We start from the raw sequence: 24,569 nt of genomic DNA on the forward strand, positions 1-24,569 counted from the left end.
TTCCACTTGAAACACAGCAGGGTAACCCACAGGTCGACAGAAACGCACCAGCCAAATATAAGAAAACACACACATACATGCACACACACATGCTGGGGGTGTTGCTGTTGTGGGTGAATATTGTACAGAATCCTCAAGGGAGTGATTTGTTCAGAGAGTGGATTCATAGATGGCTGTGTCACACATTCATTATACACTGCAAGTAATTGTGTTTACTCTGCCTTCACTGTTATTCTCACCAAGGCCTTCGGGCTTGTTCAGGCAGAAAAGACCTGGCGGCAATGCATCATATCTAATTAAAGCTGAAATATGTGTTCAGTGCCGATAAAGCTCAAGAAGCCTTAATTATGCTTTTATATTACATGGCAACAATTCTTATAGGTGCAGCCTGCATGGTGCAATAAAGCAACAGCACTGGCACAAGGTCAAAAGGAAGCTGAATCATTTTCAGGAAAACTATTACTTGAGGCTTTTTTTGTGGCTTCTTTTCCAGAGAACCATCTTTGCCTTCATCTGTCCTGGCTCTCAGGACAACTGCACCCTTTCTCTTTTGGAATTTGTAATCAAACCTCAAATTTGAAAACACTAAAAATTTAATTAGCTAGCCTTTCACAGAGATTTCACCCTCTGTCCTCAAGTGGAATAACAAAAATAAGATTTTAAACCTTATCTAAGTGTGGTTTTTGAAAACAAATGCCTTCCAACATGGTTAGAGAACACACCTACCAGAACCTGACAGTTACCCTTACAGGATTTAACCCACTCTCTGCTCATCATATCAACACAGATTGTACCAGACTGAACAACTCAAACTGAACACCTGCAGAACAAAAGCGTCAACAAAAAAGAAATGCAAAAAATTTTAATGGCCTTAAACAAAAGCAAAGGAAAGAAAGCAAGGATTCAAGACGTCCAGGTCTGCATCTGGTAACATAACTAAAGTGAGGCATATGTACACATTATAGCTCATTGTGCAGAAACTCTTGTATTTTCACTTAAACAAGCAGCTGTTTTTTATGTGCATTAAAGCTATATAAAAATTTAACAGTGCAAAAGCAAATTCCTTGCTGACAGTTTAACCAAAAGGCATTTCCAGTGGAAATTGGCCGACATACCCTCTGCATAACCATGTATAATATCCACAAAACTTAACGGAGGTTAAACACACACAATACGGTAATATTATGTTGAAGCACAGTACGTATTAATCCACCAGGCTCCTGACTACGGTAGCCGTAATGCTCCAACAATCCATCAAGAGTTGCAGCTTCGTAGCTTGCCAAAGTCGTATTAAAACTAGTTCTGTCAGCGTTAATCTCATTAAAATGACGTTAACGCCATAAGCGCGTTAACGCAGCAAATCTCCGTTAGCCAGTTAACGCGGATCGGCCCGTGCGTGGGGCTGGATGGTAGGGCTGTGCGATATGACCAAAATCTCATATCCCGATATAAGAATTCTATCGTCCGATAACGATATAAATCACAAAATTGTAACATTTTCTGTAAATTCTGTGAATCTCGGGCAGCTCGACTTGCGAGAAGTGTTTCCAGCTGCGCGTCATGTAGCTGGAGTCGAGTGTTTTAACAGATGCATGAAACTATACATTTCTAGACTTAAGTTGTAGCGGCCGCCGTTTTCTTTGTGAGTATTTATTACACGGCGTGCTGCGGGGAAAAGCCTGTTCTAACGTTTAAGTCGAAGGTTTATTTTTTAGCACCTGGCGGCTCTTTTTTACTTCTCATCCGTAAATAATCTGCTCTTTCATGTGATTTAGTTTATTTTGAAAAGTCTCAACAGGATCTTGAGCTTTATTGTGAAAGGTTTATGTGGAACATAAACAAGCGGACACGCAATGGTGTTACCGTTGTTGTTGCTAACGACAACGCATAAAAACAGGCGCTTGTCCGTCTGTAGTGTGGTTATATTAAATATAAGAGAAAGAGAGAACTTTAAGAAATTAATATAGCCACTACAGTGGCCATCAAAACGATGAAAAAATATTGCCGTAAACAGTTTATTTTGCGACACCACGAAACAAACGATAGCGTAAAATGAAACGATAGACGTTTTTATATCGTCATCCGATATATATCGTTATATCGAACAGCCCTACTGGACGGTGCTAATGCGTTGACGCTGTGCAGCCCCAGGTTTTTCGGCCCGCTTGCATGTTCTACCAAAAACTGTGCTTTGGTGGGTATCTGACGGATGAAAACGAAACCAGTTCCACACTACTGAAGTTGGCACCATTTTTACAAACCAATTGTGGTTCATCTGTTTCATTCAACGATCCGCTTTTGCCCTTCACATTCTCTGTCGCCGCCATGCTTTTTTTCCGCCATGTGCATATGAAAACAAAGGCACTGCGCATGGGCGTTTTACCCATATTCTATGGGTCAGTTATATAAATATATCTGGCAAGTTAACTTGTGATTTTTATTTTTGGTTTATCATCAGTGCTACAATGGATTTCAAACAACACCATCACTCGCATTTTGAATGTATATTCCCGGCCCTTTCTCTCTCATAATTTCGTTGCTAGCTGGCTCACTGACCAGGTTTGGCTACTATGTTACGCTTTTATTTAGTACTCAGAAAGTATTAGGGGTACATCTTACAAGTCACATTTTTTAATAATTAATTAAAAAAAGTGGGAATGTTTCCATCCACCTGCATGTGCACATACATAACAAACATTTATCTCAGGCACAAACAGTAACGCTTCAATGGGACGAAGACACATGAAGGAAGATCCTGAGAAAACAGCTAGGCTGGAATTTTGACATTCTCACCTTGGACAGGCCTCCTACTTCCAGGTAAAAACAGATGATGAAGACGTTCCAGGCTACCCAGATCGCGGCCCATACCGTGTACTGGAGGGGAATAAAAAACTGTTAGTAAACAAAGAAAAGGTTGTGGCCACTGGGCTTTCAAACCTACATAGCTCTATACACATGCAGACACTATACACACACAAATTTATATGGAAGACCTCTTTTTTTTCTTCATGATGCCAGTAAGTTCAGCAAGTCTATCTAAGCCCTAAGGGGGCTGCAGGTTTTTAAGAGCTGAGTGAAGCTCAAAACTAAACCACTTCTAAAATTGTACGCTTAGACAGCCAACTGTTGACAGCTATAGAGTGCTACTGAACGGTATTCACTGACAGACTCATCACAGTGAAGATTGTCAAATCCTCTGACTCATGATGAACTGTGTGTTTAAAATGTCAGCGAAAGAGTAAAGGGCAAATCAGCGCCCCTGTAAAAATGTTCGTGTTAGATCTTGGAACCCCTTAGCTTGCACTCTTCCATTTTCCATCTGACAATAGACAATGGCTGAAACTTTTCCTCCTTCCTCCCCTCCCTTCAATTCCTGCTTCCTCTGTGTCTTCATTTTATCCTGCGTGGCTTCAATCTATCCTCCCCTGCCTCTCTTTATTTATTCTGTTCTCTGTATCTGTTGCACACTCCTCCAGTCTTTTCCTGTCATTAACATCGCCATCTGTGCTTCCACTAATGCTGCTCAGAACAGGCTTTTAATGCCTTAGATGAACGTTACGTTGTCAAATAAAAACCGACGTGCGTAAAAGTGCATTTATAAAGCCTTGTAGTGGTGCTTTCTGGCAAAGTAATGAACAAGCTGCATATGCATTCCACTGCGCTTTAAAGAACGACCTTCTCTGTCCCCAAACTTGAAGCCGTGTATAAATCTGATGAGCTCCTTAGTGGCCCACCACCCCCTCAAAATCCCACCCCCTTTAATTAGGCCTAATTACCAAGGGATTAGAGTGATTTAAGGGTGTCGCACAATGCACAAAAGAGTGCAGCACAACTGAAAAGCAACAACATGTCCGAGGTATGGTACATGCACAGACAGAGAGCAGACGCAAAGTGATGCAAAACCCCCACAAAAAATAGGATTATGTGAGAGACTGTACAGAGTTTCAACTGAACTGCAAGACAAATGTGATTTATTTATGTGCACTCACCACTACAATGTAGCGTGGCCGGTACTGGATAGTGCCAAAGAGGCCGAGGATAACGATGATGATGTGGAAGAAGTTGGCGAGGATGGGGGCCCACTGGTAACCAAGGAAGTCAAAGACCTGTCTTTCTAAAGCCAACACCTAAAGGGTGAGAAGAAGAAGAAGAAGAAGAAGAAGAAAGTCAGGTTAACATGCAATGGAAGAAAACCGTCTTTCTCGAGGCTGCAGGGAACTGCAAGAAATGAAACCTGATTACTTAAATCTGGAAAACACCAACGGGCAATAATTAATAATAATAAAGAATCAAGATAAACACTACAAGCCTGTGCTGCTCTTGGTTTATTGAAGACAACATGTGTCTCCCTCAAAGGAGACACTGAGCCACTTGACATGAACAGCTTGAGAGTTTAGCCTCAAACGATGGAAGCACCCAGGGTGGGGTGGTGGTGGTGGGGGGGCAGAAGTTTTATAAAATAAACAATGACAGATTTATTGATTCAGCCCCTGCTGAGCCATGGACTAGATCACTATTTCCAACCTTTCTGCCAATGCCTGCCAGGAAAGAGAATGCTCTGGGATCTTTATGGGAGGTGTGGGCCTTCCTTAATAATACCACTGCAGTGAGCTTACGGTATGTGCTTACAAACAACAACGAATATTCACATGCACAAGAAAAGTAAAACCATCTACAATTTTTAAAAAAAGAAGAGAAATTCCACAGTTTTCCCAGTACAGTAATCATTCTTAGTCCTGCATCAATAATGTTTTAAGGCTAGTTACGTTTAAATAAAGATTTGTTCTAGTATGATGTCTTTGGTTTTTGCTTTATTTCTTCTTTTTTGTTTGAAGAGGACATCAGTCTCTTTCACCTTTCTTTGTAGCTCCAATCTTTCTGTGCAGTATTTTGTGACATGAAAAAAAAAAAAAAACACAAAACAAAGCAAGCTGAACTTTCAAGAGTAGCAGGCCCTATTTGCATCAACGCAATTAGCATGCCATTTGCTGGAAAATACAGGGAGAGGGTGCAAACCGCTTAATTAAAATTCCATTGCCAATCCAATTCCACTCCATTCCCAATGTGTGTGTGTGTGTGTGTGTGTGTGTGTGTGTGTGTGTGTGTGTGTGTGTGTGTGTGTGTGTGTGTGTGTCTCAACCAATGATGTGTTTCGTTGGGTGCTGACATGTCATTTACAGCCAAGCGCTTGAAGATGGATGAGAGAGGGAGAAATCTTGTTGCTGCCTCAAAGATAGGAAGAACCCATCAAGCACACACACACACCACACTCCATACACCACGGTGGCTGCGCTCCTTGATGTAATGGAAATGTTACTAGAAACTCAATGAGACATTGTGACAGGGAGGGGAGGGAGAAGATCAAACACTGAGTGATAATTAAAAATGAACGAGGGGAATAAGTCCACAGGCAGGGTGTGAAGTGACAAAAGGGAGAGGTGAGTGAACTGCATCAAGCCTTACCATGCCAAAGTCAACGAACATCCCCACGAACTGCACTTTTCATGCACATGAAAATAAGACAACAGACAAGAAAAGATGGCTGGAAAACTGAGACAGATCGGGCAAATGCTGGGGTCTAAGTCTCTAAGTCTTCTTCCTCAGAAGACTTAGAGACTTCCATCTGCCACTGAAGGTGCTCAAGAACTTCTACTCCTGCACCATCGAGAGCGTCCTGACGGCAAACATCTGCACCTGGTTTGGGAACAGCACCAAGCAAGACAGACGAGATCTGCAAAGAGTGGTGCGCTCAGCCGAACGCATTATTCAATCAGAGCTCCCTGACCTGCTGTCCATCTACACCAAGCGGTGTAAGTCCAAAGCTAGGAAGATTATGATGGACCTCTCCCATCCCAACAATGGACTCTTCTCACTGTTGAGGTCTGGGAAGCGCTTCCGCTCCCTTAAGGCCAAAACAGAGAGAATGAGGAGGAGCTTCTTCCCCCAGGCTATTCGGGCCCTGAACCAGGTGTAGGACTGGACTCTCCCACACACGTCACTATAAGACTGGACTCTCACACACGCACCACCACACATTTCCTATAATCCTATAATTCCTATAATTTATAATCTTTATAATCTTTATAATCTCTTCTGCTATTTGCACATTCTTTACTGTAAATTCCTAAGTTAATTTGTAAATTCTGTAGTAAACTGTAAATTGTAAATATTGTAAAACTTTTTTTCTGTCATTTAATGGTTGGGCATTGTACAGCTACAAGCATTTCACCCCCATGTCATACTGCTTATGGTTGTGTGTGTGTGACAAATAAAATTTGAATTTGAATTTGAATTTGAAATACATGGTATAAACTCAGAGAGATGGGAAAGGATAAAGGGGGAAAAAAAAAATCACAAACAACATATGCTAATGCAAGACGACTGAGCCCCCCCAACTCTCCTGATAACTTCTGTCTATCCCCAGAATTGAGAAAGCCTGGAGGGAATGAATAAAATCAGGAGTCATAGATCTTCTGGCCAGCTCTGGGTCACGGTTAGAGAGCTAAATAAAACTGATGCATGAGGACTTCAGCAAAAATTAGATGCAGCTATAGGCTGCAGTTAATTTGTTTGAAGTGTTTGCCGGCTTGACCCAGACCCCATTATTGGAGTTATAATTCAGCTATGACTTTTATATGCACGTCTGGATAAATATCTGAATTAATCCCTCCCTATTTTGTGAAGACATAAGAGAAGGTTAATAAGAATCAAGTGCTACTCCTGCATCACACTGGCTACAATCAAACATGAAAGAGACCCAGTTTTAAGCCTGATCAATGATTTTAATGCGATACCTCAGGCCGATCAATAATAAATTTTAAATTTTAATAATAAACTTAATGGAAGACAAGCAAACATGTACTGTTTGTGGTTTTAAAGGAGCTTTTTAAAACAGGCTCTTGAAGTTGATACAGATGACTTTCTAAAAAGCAGCTTTTTTAAATCCATAATTGATTGTGTAATGGTTAAATGAATTAATGCGCTGTACTTCTCATGTGGCAGGATGGATATCAGCTCTAGTTATCCAGGCTTGTGCTCCAGGCCGATGAACACAAAGTCCTGCAGCCAATCACATGCAGGAGTATTGAAGGAGCTGCACTTTGAAGTATCTTGCACTCCTTTCCTGCCTAATGATACCCTGTATATTAGCCCATTGTATGGTGGTGTGAGGTATATCCCATCTCCCTGTCAGCCTTCCTCAGCTCCACAGGGAAAGCCTGACATTTTGTTATATGTTTTTTTTTTTCTTTTTTCTCCCATTTCTCTTGTCCTTTCAGTTGAGAGGAAGTTAAGATTGCAAAACTTTTTGCTTTGGTCTGTTTATCCAGTATTCACTTTATATTTGTTCTGCTCTCGGTTACTTGCGCTATATTTTTTTTGCCAGGATTCTCCCTGAGGTTAAAACTGAGCTTTATTACTGTTGCAAGAAAATCTGAAATAAGAACAAATTGACTTCTCATATTTTTCATCTAGTTATATGTTACTCCGAACTCCCCGAGCACCCTTGATCTCAAAATAATTATCTAAGTGGGGGAGTGAAATGTGGGTGGGGTGGAGAAGAAAAGAAATAACGGGAAGAACAGATGATACAGCTCCCCCAAAATGTTGTGCGCTAATCCTGGTGGAAGAAAAAAAAAAGAGATCAAATTCTATTAACCAGCTTTTATTCTCTTTGGCTAGATAAGTGAAAATAGCCCCGGGGTCTTATCTGCGTGTGCTTGGCACAATTTCTGAAAAGGCTAAAAGAATGAGGAAAAGTCACGAGGTAATTTTAGATATTTTCTTCATTAAAACTTAGCGTGTCTGTCGGTTTAGAGAACACAGACTGCAGTCAAGTCTACCATCTTTCAGTTCTAAGGTTTTATGCATAACAACGTAAAATAAAAACACAACAAAACCAGGTTTAAATTAGACATAAGATGAACAACAACACATGATAAATGGCTGTGTGTCATTTTTTAAGCTACGCAAAATGCAGAAGCAGTGAGGAAAAAGTACACCCTATGATTCAGCAGCTTGGCGAACCACCTTTAGTAGCAATAAGCTGCTGTTCCTGTATGACTTTATCAGTCTCTCACGTCGCTGTGGATGAATATTGGCCCACAATTCTTTAAAACGTGGCTTCAGTTCAGGTTTGCAGGCATTTATTTCTGCACAGCTCTCTTAAGCTCCTACAGCACTTCAGTCAAGTTGAGGTCTGGACTTTGAATGTGGCCATTGCAACACCTTAAATCTTTTCTTTTACAGCCAGTCTGTTGTAGATTTGCAAACCCTTTGGTTTGCATAATTATCCTGCTGCTTTAGCTGTCAAACAAATGGTAAACAGAAGAGTTCATGATCAACTCAATGACTGTGGCTGCCAAACAAGCCTGAATCCTGATGTGCTGTTTGCTTTTCCAGATGTGGTGATGCGTATTATGGCAAACATCTCCACTTTGGTTTTGACTATCCAAAGGACATTGTTTCAAATGTTTTGTTGTTTGTTCACATTAAACTTTGTAAACCTAAGCCATATTCTTTTTAGAGACAAGAGGCTTTCTCCTTCTAAACAAAGCATATTTGGTCAGTATTTTTCTAATTATACTGTCATAACCGTCAACATTTCACATGCTAACTGAGGTCTGTAGAGTCAGAATTGTTGCTGTTGGGTCGCACAGCGTGCAGTGTTGCACACTCTGATCTTTGGGTGAATTTGCTGACATACACACTCCTTTCTCTCTGTAAAATGATAGACTTGAAATTGTCTGGAAATGGCCTGTTAACGCTTCCTAGATTGACGGGCAGCAGCAATTGCATCTCTAAGATCATTACTGATGTCTTTTCTCCTTGGTATCATGTTAACAGACAGTCGAATGCTCCAAACAAGCAAAATCTCAAAACTTCTGCTTCTATAGAGACGCTCGGGCTTGCTGATGATCACTGAATCAAGTGCATTTAAATAGCAGCATCTGGCTGCTACTTACCCTCTTAATTCCTCAGGAATCAGCGAGAAGTTTTTCACCCACTGCTTCTGCGTTGTGGTTTAGGTTTTGTTAAATTGTTTGTCAGGTTTTATTGTTCATCTGACGCTGTATTTACCTGATTTTAAGACCGGTTGATTTTTTTTTATTGTGTCCTAATACTAAAACCTTAGAACTGAACTGGTGTACTTATCTTTTACGTATAGAAGATGGATGTTACATTTGGGTTTCAGAAGCAGCACCAAACAGAAATTGCCTTAACGCTGCATTTTTTTCTAATGAGTAACAGAGGTCAACTCCTTTGGATTCAGAAGGAAGTCTGATTATATAGAAGTCCATGGAAAAAATACCTCACTGCTGATGTAATTTATAACCTCAGTAAACACGCATTAAAGCTTTCAGTCTCTTGCCTTATTTAGCGTAATGTGATGTTCATGATGTAAAATACAGTTTCATTTAGAGTGAAATAGACAAGAAAGCAGAGTGTGCTTTACCGCATGGCCATCTGTTGTCCGTGACATCCATTTTGCAATGTGGCGCCAGCCAAAATGCTAAACTGTTTCCTAATAATTCTTATCCTGACACTGATTTTTTTTTTTTAATATTGCTTACTAATGTAAAAATACACACACACACACACACACACACTGTCCTCAGCACATATGTTATCTGACATGGACTGCTGTCACGGCTTGGGACAGAAGTCTAGTTAATAAGCATAAAAACCATCCATCCAACAAACATAATTCAGATCCCATGATGTATTTATTACACACAGCCATAGACCTTTTCCCTGAATTATTTCCACCAGTCATTGAATTAAAGATCATATAGGCATGAGGCATGTGTGGGTGTGTGCGCGTTGGTATGTGTCCTCTCCTCTGAGAAGCTGCAGTTGCCCTATCACGCAAGCTGCTAACTCAATAATACACCAAGATGACAACAATCAATCAAGGATAGAAAGGCCTTTGCCCACCCCCAAACACACACACACTTACACAAAAGCTATATAGCACAATTAGCCCACAATTCAAAGGGAGTGGGTTACTGGAGAGTGGGGTGGAATTTGATCAAAAGATACCAATGCTCTTCCAGGAATATTGAGCCGGCTACATAACGGCCCGTAAAAGCCTCCCACTGACCTCTCGCAAGCACAAATGACTCCCTCTTGGGTGACGGAAACTCTTAGTGTGCATTTTGGTTTTGGGTGTGTATATGTGGAGAAGCATGTTGGCCACACATACCACTCCTCCCACTATAAATAACTGCCAATTATGGGATGGGTACGGCAGCAGGATGCAACAAGCACTCCTCACACTTCTACTACTGTCCATTCTGAGTTCTCTCTCTTCTCTGCTTTTTAATATCTATTTAAAGCTGTCAATTACATGGCCATGCAATACCAAATTAGGAACACAGACCTCAGTGCTGCTGCTTCTCTCACTTAGCTGGTAAATATACTCAGTCTCTAGAGGTCTGCATACATGAGCAAACACAAACAGAGCAATAAAGAACACAGCCCGACATTATAGACCCCATTTTCTCCAATATGAAACTAGTGAATATCAAATCCAAAAGACATTTCAATCACCGCCACCTTTTAAATGTGCCACAACAGAAGGAAAGAAGGAAGCAAGCCACACATAAGAGTGATGTGGGGGATCAGAGTGAACCTGTCTGAGGGAGAAAAAAAACGTTTGATCTGCATCGTTTGAGAGCTAATTAAGACGCGTATGTGTGCTCAAGATAAGTGGCTGAAATGAATGAAAGGCAGCGTGCTTTGACTGCGCATCCAACCGGGGTTTCAGACAGAGACCGAAACACGTGTCGCGCCGTCTTGGCAGTTGTTTATGATTATTAACTCAAACCGTGTTGCCGTGAGTTCGAGATATCCAGAAAGTAGGGCAGATTTCTGGTGAGGTGTTAGGTGTGATTTCCACCCCGAGCTAGAAGATAGAGGTGACTGCTGACCCTCTCAGTTCCACAGCTTCCCACCTTAGCCTGCAGATACCAGAGATCACATCAGTGTTTCTCTTTCTGTTTGTCCTCAGTGAAATGTCCTCTAATAACATGTTACTAGATGTGTCATCAGGATAGGTGTGTGTGTGCGTGTACGTGTGTCCATTCTTTATGACTTTAGGCTGCATGAGTCAGACTCCTCTGTGTTCAAGCGTATAACTCTGACTCACACTGTCAGGCTGAAGGACAACACTGAGGCGAGCCAGGAGATATGAGGGGTAAATTAAAGACAACTCCTACTTATTCGGCCATCTCCCGTTTTCTTATCTCATTGGCTTTAATGGTTGATTTTACTTGCATAAAAACACACGACTCAGTGAGAGCAAGCCAGATAAAATGAGACTCACAGGGCCAATTTGTATGTAATATTCAAACAGGCACTAATGTTTCACGTGTGTCTTGCCCTCTAACTGGCACTATCCTGCCTGCTGGAAGTTACTGGGAATAGAGACAAAGTCAGCGCAAAGCATGGCAGACTATTAAAAAAATCTAGTCCAGATTCATGCTTGTCTCTTCTAATTTTTTGACTTTTCCACACCTAATAACTGAAATATGAGTTCCTGCATGGCCCCGTTAAAGGGGTTGCCAATTTGGGTATTGAAATACCCCTGAGGGGATACTAGTCTAAGGGGTCTGGACGAGACAGCAAATTAGAAAACTTTTCTGCTGCACATTTTATCCGAAATGTCATTTTCATGTATTTTTTTTTTTTCTTGTGAATTTCTGGAAGAACTGAGAGACAGGTGGATCAGAGAAACAGGAAATCACCCTTTCCATGTGGATTAGGACAATCCTTAAACACGTTTTTCACAGGTTCACTCAGTCCTGAATAACAAACGAAACAGACCAGGTTTAGAGTCAAACGAACATCATCTTGGGTCTGTGTGTCAATATGCAAATGAACCTCAGTGATTCCAAGAAGACACCGTGCTTAAATGAAGTGCGACCAAACTGCTGTTACTAGAGGTAACTACTAAAATGCTTTACTCTGAGACTAAATAAGGAGCAGGACAGTAACAGGGACAAACCATGAATCAGAGGCTGGCTGTCATATCTTTTCTTTTTTTGCTCTGACTTGTCTTTTATTCTGTGACTCCCAGCAGGCACTAAAGTACTTCTCAAAAACTTTCTACAATCCAATTTTTCACCTCTTGCCTGGGTAAAGTTATTATACTCTGGTGGCTGCCTGGTCCTTGTGTAGCAGTGTAACTAATGGTGCCAATCTCAGTATGTGTGTGGTGGTGGTGGTGTGTATGCGTGTGTGGCTTTGATTGGGCACATGGAGAGTTGGACAGATAGATAGCCCTTGGTCGTGCCTAGTCTAGCAGAGCTGAGACAGGGATTAAGAGGTAGGGTGCCTTCATAAGCCACTTTCTTCTTCACTGTTTGAAATATGGCCTGCACAATGAAACACAGAGAAGCTAGTGCCTTTAAATATCAATTGCTTAAGTGGCAGTGCTAAAGAGAGGGGAAGAGAGGTGCTCGGGGCATCTCTTTTTTGAAGAAGAAGAAGCTATTTTAAGTATATAAAAAATAATCAACCTTATTTAAGATGAAATATGTAAAACCGTAAGTGTTCCTACTACTAATAACATGCTAATCTGTCAGTGCTACTGGGAGCACGTAAATCTGCCCCTCCTGAAAGAAACGTGACAAAAGCCAGCGCTTTGAACTAACTCTCTCTCTGAACTGTGACAAACCACTTTAAACTTTTTGGATTCTGCCCTGTGTTGTTGTGCTCGCTCTCTCATGTGTTTGCTTTAGGATCAGGTTTTAAACATCTTCTGGACTGGAGGCAACAACCAGCTCAGGTAATTGAGCTTAATCAGTTCAAGTGAATCAAGCTTACTTCATAGCATACGTTCACGCTGAGACTCAGAGTTCTTAGCCTGTCTGTCCACTGACCTCATTACGGGTAAAAGTTGTCCCACTTCCATTTCTCCATCTGCTACGAAGTTTCTTCACCCTGTACTTCTTTTATTTTGAGTTTGCTGTACTTTGCTTAAAAATTATTACATCCACTCTCAGAAATCTTTTAGATGGACGTTAAACATGATTTTGATGAGACAGCAGTCAATCTATAATGTATTTAAATCAGTGTTTGCGCAGCAGACATACAAGACATACTGTCTCAACGAAAAAGCAACAACTGTGAGAGACTATCATCAATAGGCATGGAAGATCAGTTTTCTGCATACCTTTATTTCTCTTGGCTTCTCTGGTTTTGAAGTGGGCAGGAATGTGAAGCTGCAATGTTAAAATCACCTACCTAATCTTTGGAAATTTCATGGTGATTACTACTGAAGCCCCAGAGCCTAAAGAAACAGTATTCAGGACATTCCTAAAAATAATTTCCTCAGAACTTAACTAAGACCTTGGTCCCCGTGGTGGAAATGTACTGAGCCCATCCAAAGGTTCTTGGCAAATCTTTAGTTACAAGTAAGGTAATATTTTTATAGTTAACCTTTAATGCATGCAGTCTTAGAGAATGGAATAATACACCTGGAAAAAATTGGCCAGCACTGAGAGGAATTAGCACATGTTCGTCATGAAGCTGACTCGGTGATTAACACTGAGAAATAACCCAAATGTGTACACTGTGACACCAGAAAGCCTTCTCGTTTCTGGTAAATGGCTGTCTTGCTCAATATCTCTTCCTCTTTCTCCTCCTTCAGATAACATTTTTAAGCTAATCAGGGACAGTAATGCTCACGTTATTGAAGGTTAAACGAGACTTTACTGCATCATCTTTCAGGTAAATGTAGCAGCTCTTATGAGTTTAGCCTCAGACCAGAGGTTTAATGTAAGTTTAGTGGGTATGTGTGCTTTTCTTGAAAAAAATGACAGCAGACTGAATCTTACTTCATCTCCAAAAGAAATAAATTATATCAGGTCACGTTAAAAAAAAGGTTCATGTGCAAAAAATATAAAGTAACAACATCTTCTAGGGAGATGATAGAAGAAAAGCACTACAAGAATAAAGTGGTGATTAAAACCCAAACACATCAACCATAGATGGGATGGTAGAAAAAGTTAAGAATGGGAGCAGCTTAAACCAGCCAATCGTCTCCACTCTTCTGCTTCATCATGTCCCAGATTTAACAAAGAGCTGTTTAGGTTTCGCCCCAGTTAACAAGTAGGCAATTTAGCAGCGACAGAGGAAATTCTCATCAAAAATATGCAGTCAAGAACAGCAAACAGCTGTCAGCAGTTTGCACCCTCCAGCTCTGCTTTCCATAATTGAGTCAGTAATGTTGCTCTTTTCATCATAATACCATCACTCGTAATCTTTCATCCACCGTAGAGGAAGTTACGCTGCGTGCATCCGTGCTGTCCGACCATTTGATCACAAAACACAATTAGAGCAAAAACATCCGTGAAGTCATCAGCTGCTTGTAAAACAAGGACAGGCTGCCAAAAACTGTGGGGGGGAATTTGAGTGGGATGAATATGCATTGCAGCCATTCAATTGAGTATGATCTGTCAAGATAGTCATCCCAGCTGTGGTGCTCCCCAAGCAATTTATTCGATGCCACACTATAACAAATGACACCACTGGAACCACTGGAATGGAAAGAGAGAAATGGGCTTGCAAATAGTTCTAGTTCTATCTCCATTATAGCTTAATATTGCAATATCATTGATGTGGAACGAACACACACACACACACACAGGCACACTGGCACAAGCCTCTGCATGGATGGGCATATGTGCACGGTCACATTTTCCCAGTCCACGGCTTTCTCTCTAAGAACATAATTAATGGTCTAGTAAATTGAAGACATTAAAATTGCAAATAGTTGTAAAAAGGGCAACAAGGGACAAAGGAGATGGGTTTTTTGACAAACACTCATATTATTATAAACTCACATCCATGAGCAATATCGTGACGGTGAAGGTCATCACCTAGCTGCTTTAATCTGTTAAACATCTCATCACGGACAGAGGTATATTATAAACACATTCCAGTCAGGACCATTCTTTTTTTTTTAGTCCGAATCAGGGTTGCGGGTGGAGGACTAAGACAGCTGTCACAGGGTGAGAGGTATACCCTGGAGGGTTAGGGTCACAGAAACTCACACCTACAGTCAATTCAGAATCATGCATGGGTGTTTTGGAACTATGAGGAAGCCGGAGTACCCAGAGAGAACCACTGCAGACACAGAAAAGCCTCAGTCTGGTCTTGACCCAGGACCTTCTTATGAGGCAACAGTGCTAACCAATGCATAACCATGCCCGCTCCAGTCAGGGCTACTATATTCAAAAGAAGGCTGTTATTGCCATCTGCACTGGTAGCATGGTTATGTACTGGGACCTCCTCATCTTCACATGTGGGGACACGCAACACTGACCCATTAAAAAAAAAAAAAACTGAGAAAGCATCAGTAACTGGTGACACAACAGCATGAAGAGGAGATTGAGGTGGACTGCAAAGCGGCTTGCAGAAGCAGCGGTAGGCAATCTAAAGTAATATTCCCTGTAATATGTTAGGCTTTGTCGGTTGAAGGCTATCAGACAAGCCATCGGCTGACGGTTGGCTTGAGATCAGCTGATTCTTGCTCTCAGATAAAGTTTGTGAACAAACCAGGTGGGTCATACTGATTCGAATGTTGGATTTCAGACATTTTTGCGGCACGGTTAGAGGATACATACTGCATTTAAGTAAGGTTATCTTTAGAGTGACAGCTGCCCTGACAAAAGGATGTGAGCCATCATCGTTGCAGTCTAACGCCCAGAGGTTGTCTACTAACACTCATCTCCCTTCTCAGCATGCTAACTCAGATTTGCATCATACATTACCAAGCTTCCTTTTGACAAGCTGGCTTTCATTACCTGCAGGCTCCTCAGCATCTTATTGTATAAGTAAAGGTTTCCCTGGTAACAGCGCACCAGAAAGAGGGCCGGAGAATGAAAGAAAATGAAAGAGAGGGGAAGGGGAAAGTGAAATGTAGAGATCTCAGGTCTCGAGGGTCATGCTCATAATTGGTCTAGGGTGAGAGGTTGAACTACCACAACCGCCCCTCTTTTGACTCCCTGCTTCTCTCCCTCTTTCTATCTGTATGTCTTCCAAATCTCCAGTGACTGTTGCCCCACTGATAAATTAGATGGTAATCAATAATGCAAACATATTCCAACCTGCCCGCGATCCCAGCAGGGGGAGAAAAGAAAACAGGGTGGGTAGAGGGGTGGAGGATACAAAAAGAGGGAAAGAAGATCGCGCAGAGCCTTATTGTCTTTCCACAAAGGATACATGCTAAAGACATTCATTACAGATTCAAGCAGTGCTTCCCATCCCCGAGTACCCAGGTTACATTAAGCTCTAAGGTGAGATGATGACACATTGGAGCTCCAGAAGTCAGCGATGTGACTGTGAATTTATTACGGAGTCACCTTGTCTTGGTGTCTCATTGTAAGCTGTTGTTTAATCAACTTTCCAGCTCAGGTCAGGCATGACCTGTCAGAAACTGCTCTTCTGTGGATGAGGGTTGTTCAGGAATAGCAATCAACAGAGCACCTGGGTCAAGACCACAATCAGCATTGAACACTGGGGGTCTATTTGACAGCACAAGCACAGCACTTACACACATACACCTACGGTACCTAATTACGGTGAACCGCATGACCTTCAAAACGAAAAGAATATGGGCCCATAGACAATATAAGATGAGATTAAGACCTTCATTTCTGAGATTATCTGAACTAATGGAGCTCTGTGAGCTATAGTCATTTACTGTCAGACCTTTGAGCTCCCCGTTTCACACACAGCAATTTTTGAAAGGAAATAGGCTTCTGCATGTGAACGTTCTTTTAGAAAAATGCTTTTTTCTATTTAGCTAATGCAGTTTGAAGAGCAATTTGTAATGCAGAAAGAATTAATCAATTATAATAGGTTGGGCAGGCTGTTACATTATTATTTTTAAATACATTTAAAAATAATAATGTAATAAATGTATTATTAAGGCCTCATAGTGTGTTCAACTGACTCCAGATTAGTTTGATTTATTAGTTTATAAAACAGGAAGAACACTTAACTACAGTATAGAACAATTCTACATCGGTTGTCCCTGGTCCGTTAGCTGATAGGTGCTGCTCTAGGATTTAACAGGAAATTGTAACCCTCCCCCACCTAGTCCACTTCTTGCAAATCTGTTAATCAGCTTGTATAAACTGTATGATACAAGTAGCAATTCTTCTAAGACCAAAGCACATATCGGGACAGATCCAAAGCTACAGTACTGGACAAATGTCTTTAGCAATTCCTCATTTCTTTATGTTTTGCTGGGAAATAATTGCAGCAATTTGTGGACACATGCAAACATATATGGAAATACACTATGACAATATATAGAATTTATGTAAGTAGACTTCAGGAACAATTCTGAAATCTTGTAGAAGGACATTCATAGCTGTTCTTTGGATGTTGGATGTTCTCTTCCTAACAAGATGATTGCACACTGCTTCAATAATGCTGAGCTCCTGGCTCTGGTGAGGCTAATCCATGACAGATAGAGTTCAATTGTGTGTTTTTCTGCATTAGCGGTGTGTTTGGTATCATTGCCATACTGAAAAATGGAAGTAGTTGCCAAACAGATGCCTTCCAGATGGTATTGCATGGTGGAACAAAAACAAAGTAGTATTTGGCATACCTTAGCATCTTCTACCCAATTCCCTTCCATAAGAATAATCACTTGATCTACTGAAAATCCAGTTGCATCTTTCAGATTCTGTGTCAGCTCTTTGCTGGATTACCTACAGCATAACCTGATGTGCACCTCCCCAGAAATGTAACTACATGTAGGGCTGACGAAGCCTGCAACTGTTGAAACTGGCCTATACAGTACTGTCAATTACTCTTATGCATTTCTAGAAACTTTTTTTGTTGAATTTTGTAAATTTATCAGTGAGAGAGTAACAATTATCATCTCAATGTAAGAAAAAAATAAATGCTGCATCAACCAAAAGGACTCACAAATGACAGCAAATTCATGGAGGGACATTGCTGAAACCATTGGAGTGGATGTGAGAGAATTTACAAAGAAGTGGAAAAACTCAGGGGCAAAAAGATTTACCCCCTAAAGATTTAAACAGTTTATACAAGCTCATTACCAGATTTGCAAGAAGTGGACTGGGGGCAGGGATGCATTTCCCTGTTAAGCTTAAGGCAGAGCATGATCACTTATATTGTTTTCAACATCTAACTGCCAGGGGACAGCAGATGTAAATTTGCTATATACTGTAGTAAAGTACTTGAAAAAATGACAATGACTTCAGTTCTGAAGAAGCTTATCACATGAGAGGTGCAACGTCTTTGAGAAACTTATAAGTCCAGTCACTTTTCTGTCCAAGCTCCTTAGATTACTATGAGATTACTATGACTGACTGAGAGTGTACACAGACCGACCCAAGAAGTCATTTTGCTATTGGTATTCAGTGAATACACAGAGTTTGCGAGGAGTCTAACATACACTGACAACACATTTTGTTTTTGCATGGATAATTCAAGTACGGGTGCTGCCTTAGTCCTCCACCATCTGTGCAAGCCAAAACAAATAGTAAAAAATGTGCTTGTGCCCACAGTGATATAAATCACAGTCCAGAGAAGCTTTATAAAACATAATAGGAGCACCAGAGAGGTGAAGACAATGAGAACGGAGTGGAGCGATAAAGAACTACGACCATTCATTTTATTCCTGCCGGCCTATCTCCTCCATCAACCTGGCAATGTCAAAGAAATGCAGTTTATTATCACTGATCAGACAGCTACGACTCCAGGTTCACTCAGGCACTCTGTAAAGAAGTTACACACAAATGCACTTAGCAAAACCCACTGAGCAGATGTCCGAGGCATCTGTAACTGGGAAAATTAAAATATTCTAGCACTTGCGCTCATATTTCTGTAGTAAACAGCTTTCAAAACATCACGCCACCAGTAAATTTGCAAGGCACGGAAGGATTACACAGCAGCAGTAACCCTCACACCCTGGTTTGCTGGTCTGACAGCATATAGTGTTTTATTGCCACACAATTTGCTCCAGCTGCAGTAATTATTCTTAATTATAGCTGTGCGACACATCAATATCAAAGCTACAGGCCAAGACCTTCCATGTGTTGTGTGCCCGCTAGCACACACAGATTAGTGAGGCGAGAGAGACAGTATGTTAGAGGCATCCAGCATGTCTGAGATCATGAATATTCAGCAGGAAATTTGAATGTTCGTGCCTCCATAAAGCAGATGAGTTAGCAGAGGAAACTGGGGAGAAACACAACCTAAATCCTTTGTAATATGTAGAAGATGACGTGAAGCTTGCCAAGGGATGATGTTGCGCCTTTAGAGATAACACTCTTCAGGACGAGGCGCTCTGTTTTTCTGCTAAAAAACTTTCTTGGAAGTACTTTGGTTGAACTCGCTTTTCTTCTCTGAAGCTTTCTCTACCGAGTATATTCTCCAGCTTTGTCATCAAAAGACTAGAGGAAAAGTGGGCAGTGTGATGCAAGATGTAACACACAAACACTCACACGGTGCTTGTGGGTAGTCTCCTTTAAAGGGTGAACATGAGGTAAAACTTGCAGTTCTCCTGTGCCGCTGTACCGTGGGTGACTTTTTCCTTCCTAGACACAAATTATGCAGCTACTGTGACAACAAGGACATTGTTTATTCTCCTTGCATGTGATCAAATTTAAAAAATTAATTAATTAATTTTTTTAAAAAGCTTCAATTTTCTTCCTTTGCTTGCCTCGTCTCGTCAGAGGTCAAACACAGCTGCACTCGTACGAAGGCTCTAATCTTTACCCACCACTAGACCTAATAACCTATAACTCAAAGTTAAGAATGTGCAGCTGTGACTGTGTGGGTGTGTCTGCGAGACGCATCTGTCAGTGTAGCCAGACTAGTTATGTCAGGGTCAATGTTCACTTCTAAGTTCATTGCCTTTGCCCACTGTGATTGTGTGTGTGTGCGTTTGTGTGCTGGCCTGTCTGCCCTCTCCTGAAAAACCACCATGACCACTGAAAAGGCCTCCTTCATCTATCATCAAGCTCCGCTGAGCCACAATAACCATCAGCTCTATTAAGGACAACCTCCTCGTCATTGCAAGTCGCTGACATTCATATGTCTAGACTGGGTCCTGTATCTGACCAATGGAAGTGCTTTACTTCCAGGTCAAGTTAAGGTCAACACCTCAAAAACCCAACCGGTTGATAACAAAATGAGCTCCCTGGTGTCTCTGAGTACAAACAAATCGTTACACAGACGGGGCTTCCTGCCAACGCTCGCTATTCTCTGGAGCTGATCGGGGTTCTGACAACCATCCAGCACTACTGTCTGGAACAGTTAGGCTGCAAAGAGAAGAGGGAACAGAGGCGTTTTCGATCAATACGGGCTCATTATCTGTTGCCTTCTGTCCCAGAGAGATCAGTCCCAGCACTCGGCCTGTTGATGAGGAAAGCGCACCACAATTCAATTAGGGGATGGCCGAGATGCCAAAAGAGGTTTGATCAAAGCACTCTGCCAGGCTAATTAGCACACAGCGGTTCACAAGGGCTTTTTTTTTTTTTTTTTTTTACATCTGAGGAGCAGAGTATGTTGTTTTGTTAATGGTAGTTTTACCCTTTAATGGACTGGGAATAACCTGGCTCATTTTAAATGCATAGGTTTCAGCCAGGGGAGATTGAGGGTCCCTCTTGCTGCTCTACATACACATGCATATTCATGTGAACACATACGTAGACACACACACACTGCCTGACGACCTTTTCAAAGGTCAGGCAGGGTTTAATACAACCCCTCGCTGCAGTTTAAACGTGTCAATGTGCAGGTGTGTGTATGTGTGTATGTGTGTGTTCCTCCAGACAGGAAGTGTCAGGTCATCCAGAAATACTGCCAGGGGAAAATAAAGCTGTTTCCAGAAGTCTTTGGGGACTTTTTAGGCAGCTAGTTGACAGCTTTATAAACCTCGTAACAAATGGTCAGCCTCCTTCTCTCTAATGAGGCAAGAAGGTCCGAGGACTGTGAAGGAAAAACAGGTGTGTGGTTCAAAGTGGGCTGATAGCCTACTGTATTCGCGCGAGTGTGAGACGATTGTTTGTGTCACCAGTGAAGCAAGTCACATTTTAATCAAGAGGCAACACAAAGACCCCTGTGGCCTAATAAGCAAACTATCAAGAAAAAGTCTGAGTTCCCTGTTCTTCACACTGTGATGAACAGGTCCGAGACACAAAAGAACAGCAAGACACTGAGCAGCAGGAAGATAGCAGGAGCTTAAACAAATATTTAGGAGCTGAAAGAGCGATTGAGCTCTTAGCAGCCTTGCAGTATTTAAAAGGTATGACCGCGAGACAACCCAGCAGCCAGAAACCTAAAAACTGGTGTAAAATGTTGGTTTTAGGGCCAAAAGACTTTACAAATTAGAAGTTGTGGGCTTTGTTATTAAATCCGGATTTTTAAAGTTTGACACCAGCTGATACTTGCTTCCTTTTTGTTTTTAATGCTCCATTTTGAATTCCCTTCCGTGTGGTGCAATATATCACAACTTTCCCATTACACTCTTTGTCTTGAGACGATTTTATAGCTGTGTTTGTTTCTGAAAGTGGCATTTACGTGGGAGCTTATGGTGTGAGCAAGCTGAGTTTTAATGCCATCATAAATAACACTGTCACAGCCTGTCAGGTAAACTTCACTCGGGATAATGGCAAAGGGAAGCTAGCCTCTGAGTCAATAGGAAGCATCATCCGAGACGTATCATCAGTAAAATGTCACAGCCCACACACCACTGATCAGAAACTAAAATCTCTCAACAACCTTTTTCCTCCTCTTGTTATTAAAAATTCGCAAATTACAGCTGGTTAGAATTTCCAAGAAACACATTTCGTAGAAATTAATTTCAAAATTCACAAACTGACATATTAGCCAATGTTTTACATGAGAACTATACTACACAAATGTGAAATACATTAAGTGGCTATATGAACACTTAAGTAACACCAATACAAAGATGATGGTTAGTTAGAATGATGGTTAGTGCAGGTGGAAGATGGGACTCAATTATAATATTGTGATTAGTATAAATTTGCTCTGTCATATCTCTGTACAGCTGCTTAAGGCTTCTGGTGCTCAGAGAAGTTGAGTTCTTTGGACCAACAACTCATGTCAACACAACACTTCTTCACTAAAACACAAAAGTTAGAAATCCACGATTATTCCCAGAACTACTATGTTTAAATAAACTGGATTCAGTAGACATGACGAATGAAGATTTGTTTTAAGTAGGATCCTACTTAAAGTTAAAAATAAATAAATTATTTAACATGTCCTCATCAGTTTTCAGCATCCTCCAACAGAAGCCGAGCTCCTGCCCATGTAAAAACAGACACTGTATTGGAAACTAATTCCTTTGTCAAACACGCAGTGGCTTCCTCGTAGAATACAACTTCTAACAGCTAAAAAGTGCAGAAGTGTGGAACAACTCACCAGCTGTAAAGTGCAAATAAAGATGAGAGTGCATCGTCCGCTGCAGCAGCCCATTGTGTCAGCGGTGAAAACACGGTGACTCTGGGAGGGGGAAAAAGAAAAAGTCAGAGGAGCTCTCGGTGTGCCGGCAGGACTCAGTGTTGATCCAAGCACCGGCGTCCCATTCTTCACTTCCACCCCGGTCTCTTTTACTTGAGCCCAAAACACGATAGACGAGAGTCGCTCCGGATGCTCTGGATGTGTTTGTTTGCCTCCGCTCCAGCCGCTCGGCCGCACTTGAGGTGACTGACTGGGAGGGTGGTTGCAAGCCGGTGTGTAAAAAAAAAAAAAAAAGAAAAGAAAAGAAAAAAAGGGAGGAGGGGGTGGGAGGTGGTCGCGGTGGTGGGGTAGTAAAACCGAGGCTGAGACAGGGCTGACTGAGGGCGTCAACTGGTTTCTGACTGTGGCAGTCGATAAATTTCGCGCTTTATAAGTCGAAATATTTTAACACAGGTTAGTTTATTATCGTGGCGAATAAAACTCGGTCCCTGTTGGACTAACTAAAAAGAAATGAGCCAATTAGATTTGCAGAAATGGAGCTTAATCTCATTTGGGCAGTGGAAATTGTCAAGAAGTGCACTTGTGTTTTTAGAATTTCGTATTATTTGTGAATTAATGACGCTAGAGAAACTCGGACGTATATTAGAGCGTCAGGACGGATACCAGGTTACACCGCTGCTATCTGTGAGGTTGCAGTTGATGGAGAACTGGCTCCATCTCGTGGCTGTATGTCGACACACACCCTGGCAAGTTTCAACAAAGACCTACATCACACAAAACATAATTTTCTACTATTTGCGTCAAGGCGTCTCTTTTCATATTTAATAAACCATCGTACTGGTGCTCTTGACAGCTTCTTCACTAATAATTAAAACTATTTAAGCTCCTGTGTGTTCCTTAAATCTTAAGGGGTTCCGTTTAAAGATGTTTTTAATTCCGTGATGTAATTAGCTTAGTTTATTTACGCACAACTTCCAGTCTGTTTTCACTTTACGTGCATCTTTTGTCCCCCCCCCCCCCAAAAAAAACCCTCTTGCCCTGCTTCCCCAGACCTTTTGTGTGAATCTCCACTTGCCTTTTAGGCAACCAGTGGTCGGTATAATTTAAAAGAGAGAGGATCTTAGCAGCAAGTCTCTCAGTCTACCTCTCCCTCTGCAGGAGCGCACGAAGGCAGGTCCCACCTCTCCCCTCACTAGCTTCTTAAATCTTTTACGTGTCTGCAGGCTCTGAGTGAGGGAACACTTCACATCTCATTTCATCACACACTCCCGCGCTCTTTCCCTTTAAAGTACTGTTCCTCTCCTCTCTCCTCCTCCGTGCGCCGCCCTGCCCTCTTGCGTCCAGCCGGCCCAGGAGGAGCTCCTCCCTCCCATCGCCAAAAATAACCTCAGGGTATTTGAGGAAGCCGACGAGCAGGCACGAATCAGGCATGGAAAAAAGAAAAAAGAAAAGAAAAGAAAAACTGAAAAGCTGAAACCCGAGTAAACGTTCTGGCAATCCACCTGCCCCTGTTTCCCAATAGAGTGATGACTTACAGTTTGCGTATGCTCCGGTACTTTTATTTCAGAGAGATAAGCAATGGCGCATCGTGTTACATAATCTCAGCAGGTGAGCATTTACTACATGTTGTACAGCTGGACTATGAATTACTTTTTATTCAAAATTTGTGACGATGGCAATAAATAATTAAAAATCAAATCACTAAAATATGAAAATATTTTTTGCCAATGTATTCTTCCAGGCGTCAGACTGTCAGCCTTATATTTTTTCGCCAAATCACACCACCTTCATCAGCTGTCATGGTGTGCTCGCTTATGTACTCAAGATCCACCTGGTTCCTGTAAACTAACAGCTAGAAGTTATTTAAAGACAATCAAATACATTATAATAGAAGAATGACAGTAATTGCAGTTAATGCTCAAAAGGTTACGGGGACCTGAGTTAGTTATAGCCAGGAAATACTGTTCAAGCTTAACATTCAAGTGATACTGTTTTGTTTTGGGTTGTTTTTGTTTTTGGGGGCTAGGGGTGGTTACTTTCACATTTTTATTCCAAATTCTAAATAGTATTTATCTTGTCATATT

At 41.5% G+C, this 24,569-nt stretch overlaps 1 protein-coding gene across 2 annotated transcripts in view; it reads right to left on the reverse strand.

Annotated features, from left to right (window-relative positions):
* Positions 1 to 22,826, reverse strand: part of nkain4 (sodium/potassium transporting ATPase interacting 4) — a 53,115-nt gene extending 30,289 nt beyond the window's left edge. Inside the window, exons 1-3 of one of the 2 annotated variants that reach the window (XM_085260629.1) lie at positions 22,447 to 22,826; positions 3,990 to 4,127; positions 2,794 to 2,874 (exon numbers count right to left, since the gene is read on the reverse strand). In XM_085260629.1, coding sequence (XP_085116755.1) covers positions 2,794 to 2,874; positions 3,990 to 4,127; positions 22,447 to 22,500 — 273 coding nt within the window. In that variant the 5' untranslated portion in view covers positions 22,501 to 22,826. The remainder of the gene's footprint in view (positions 1 to 2,793; positions 2,875 to 3,989; positions 4,128 to 22,446) is intronic. The other variant, XM_085260628.1, reaches the window with a different exon arrangement.
* Positions 22,827 to 24,569: the final 1,743 nt, after the last annotated feature.

Source organism: Mchenga conophoros, linkage group LG20, assembly GCF_057382185.1.
Source record: "Mchenga conophoros isolate Kocher_MC1m ecotype Shallow Benthic linkage group LG20, M_conophoros_male_GT1.1, whole genome shotgun sequence".
Taxonomy (NCBI): Eukaryota; Metazoa; Chordata; class Actinopteri; order Cichliformes; family Cichlidae; genus Mchenga; species Mchenga conophoros.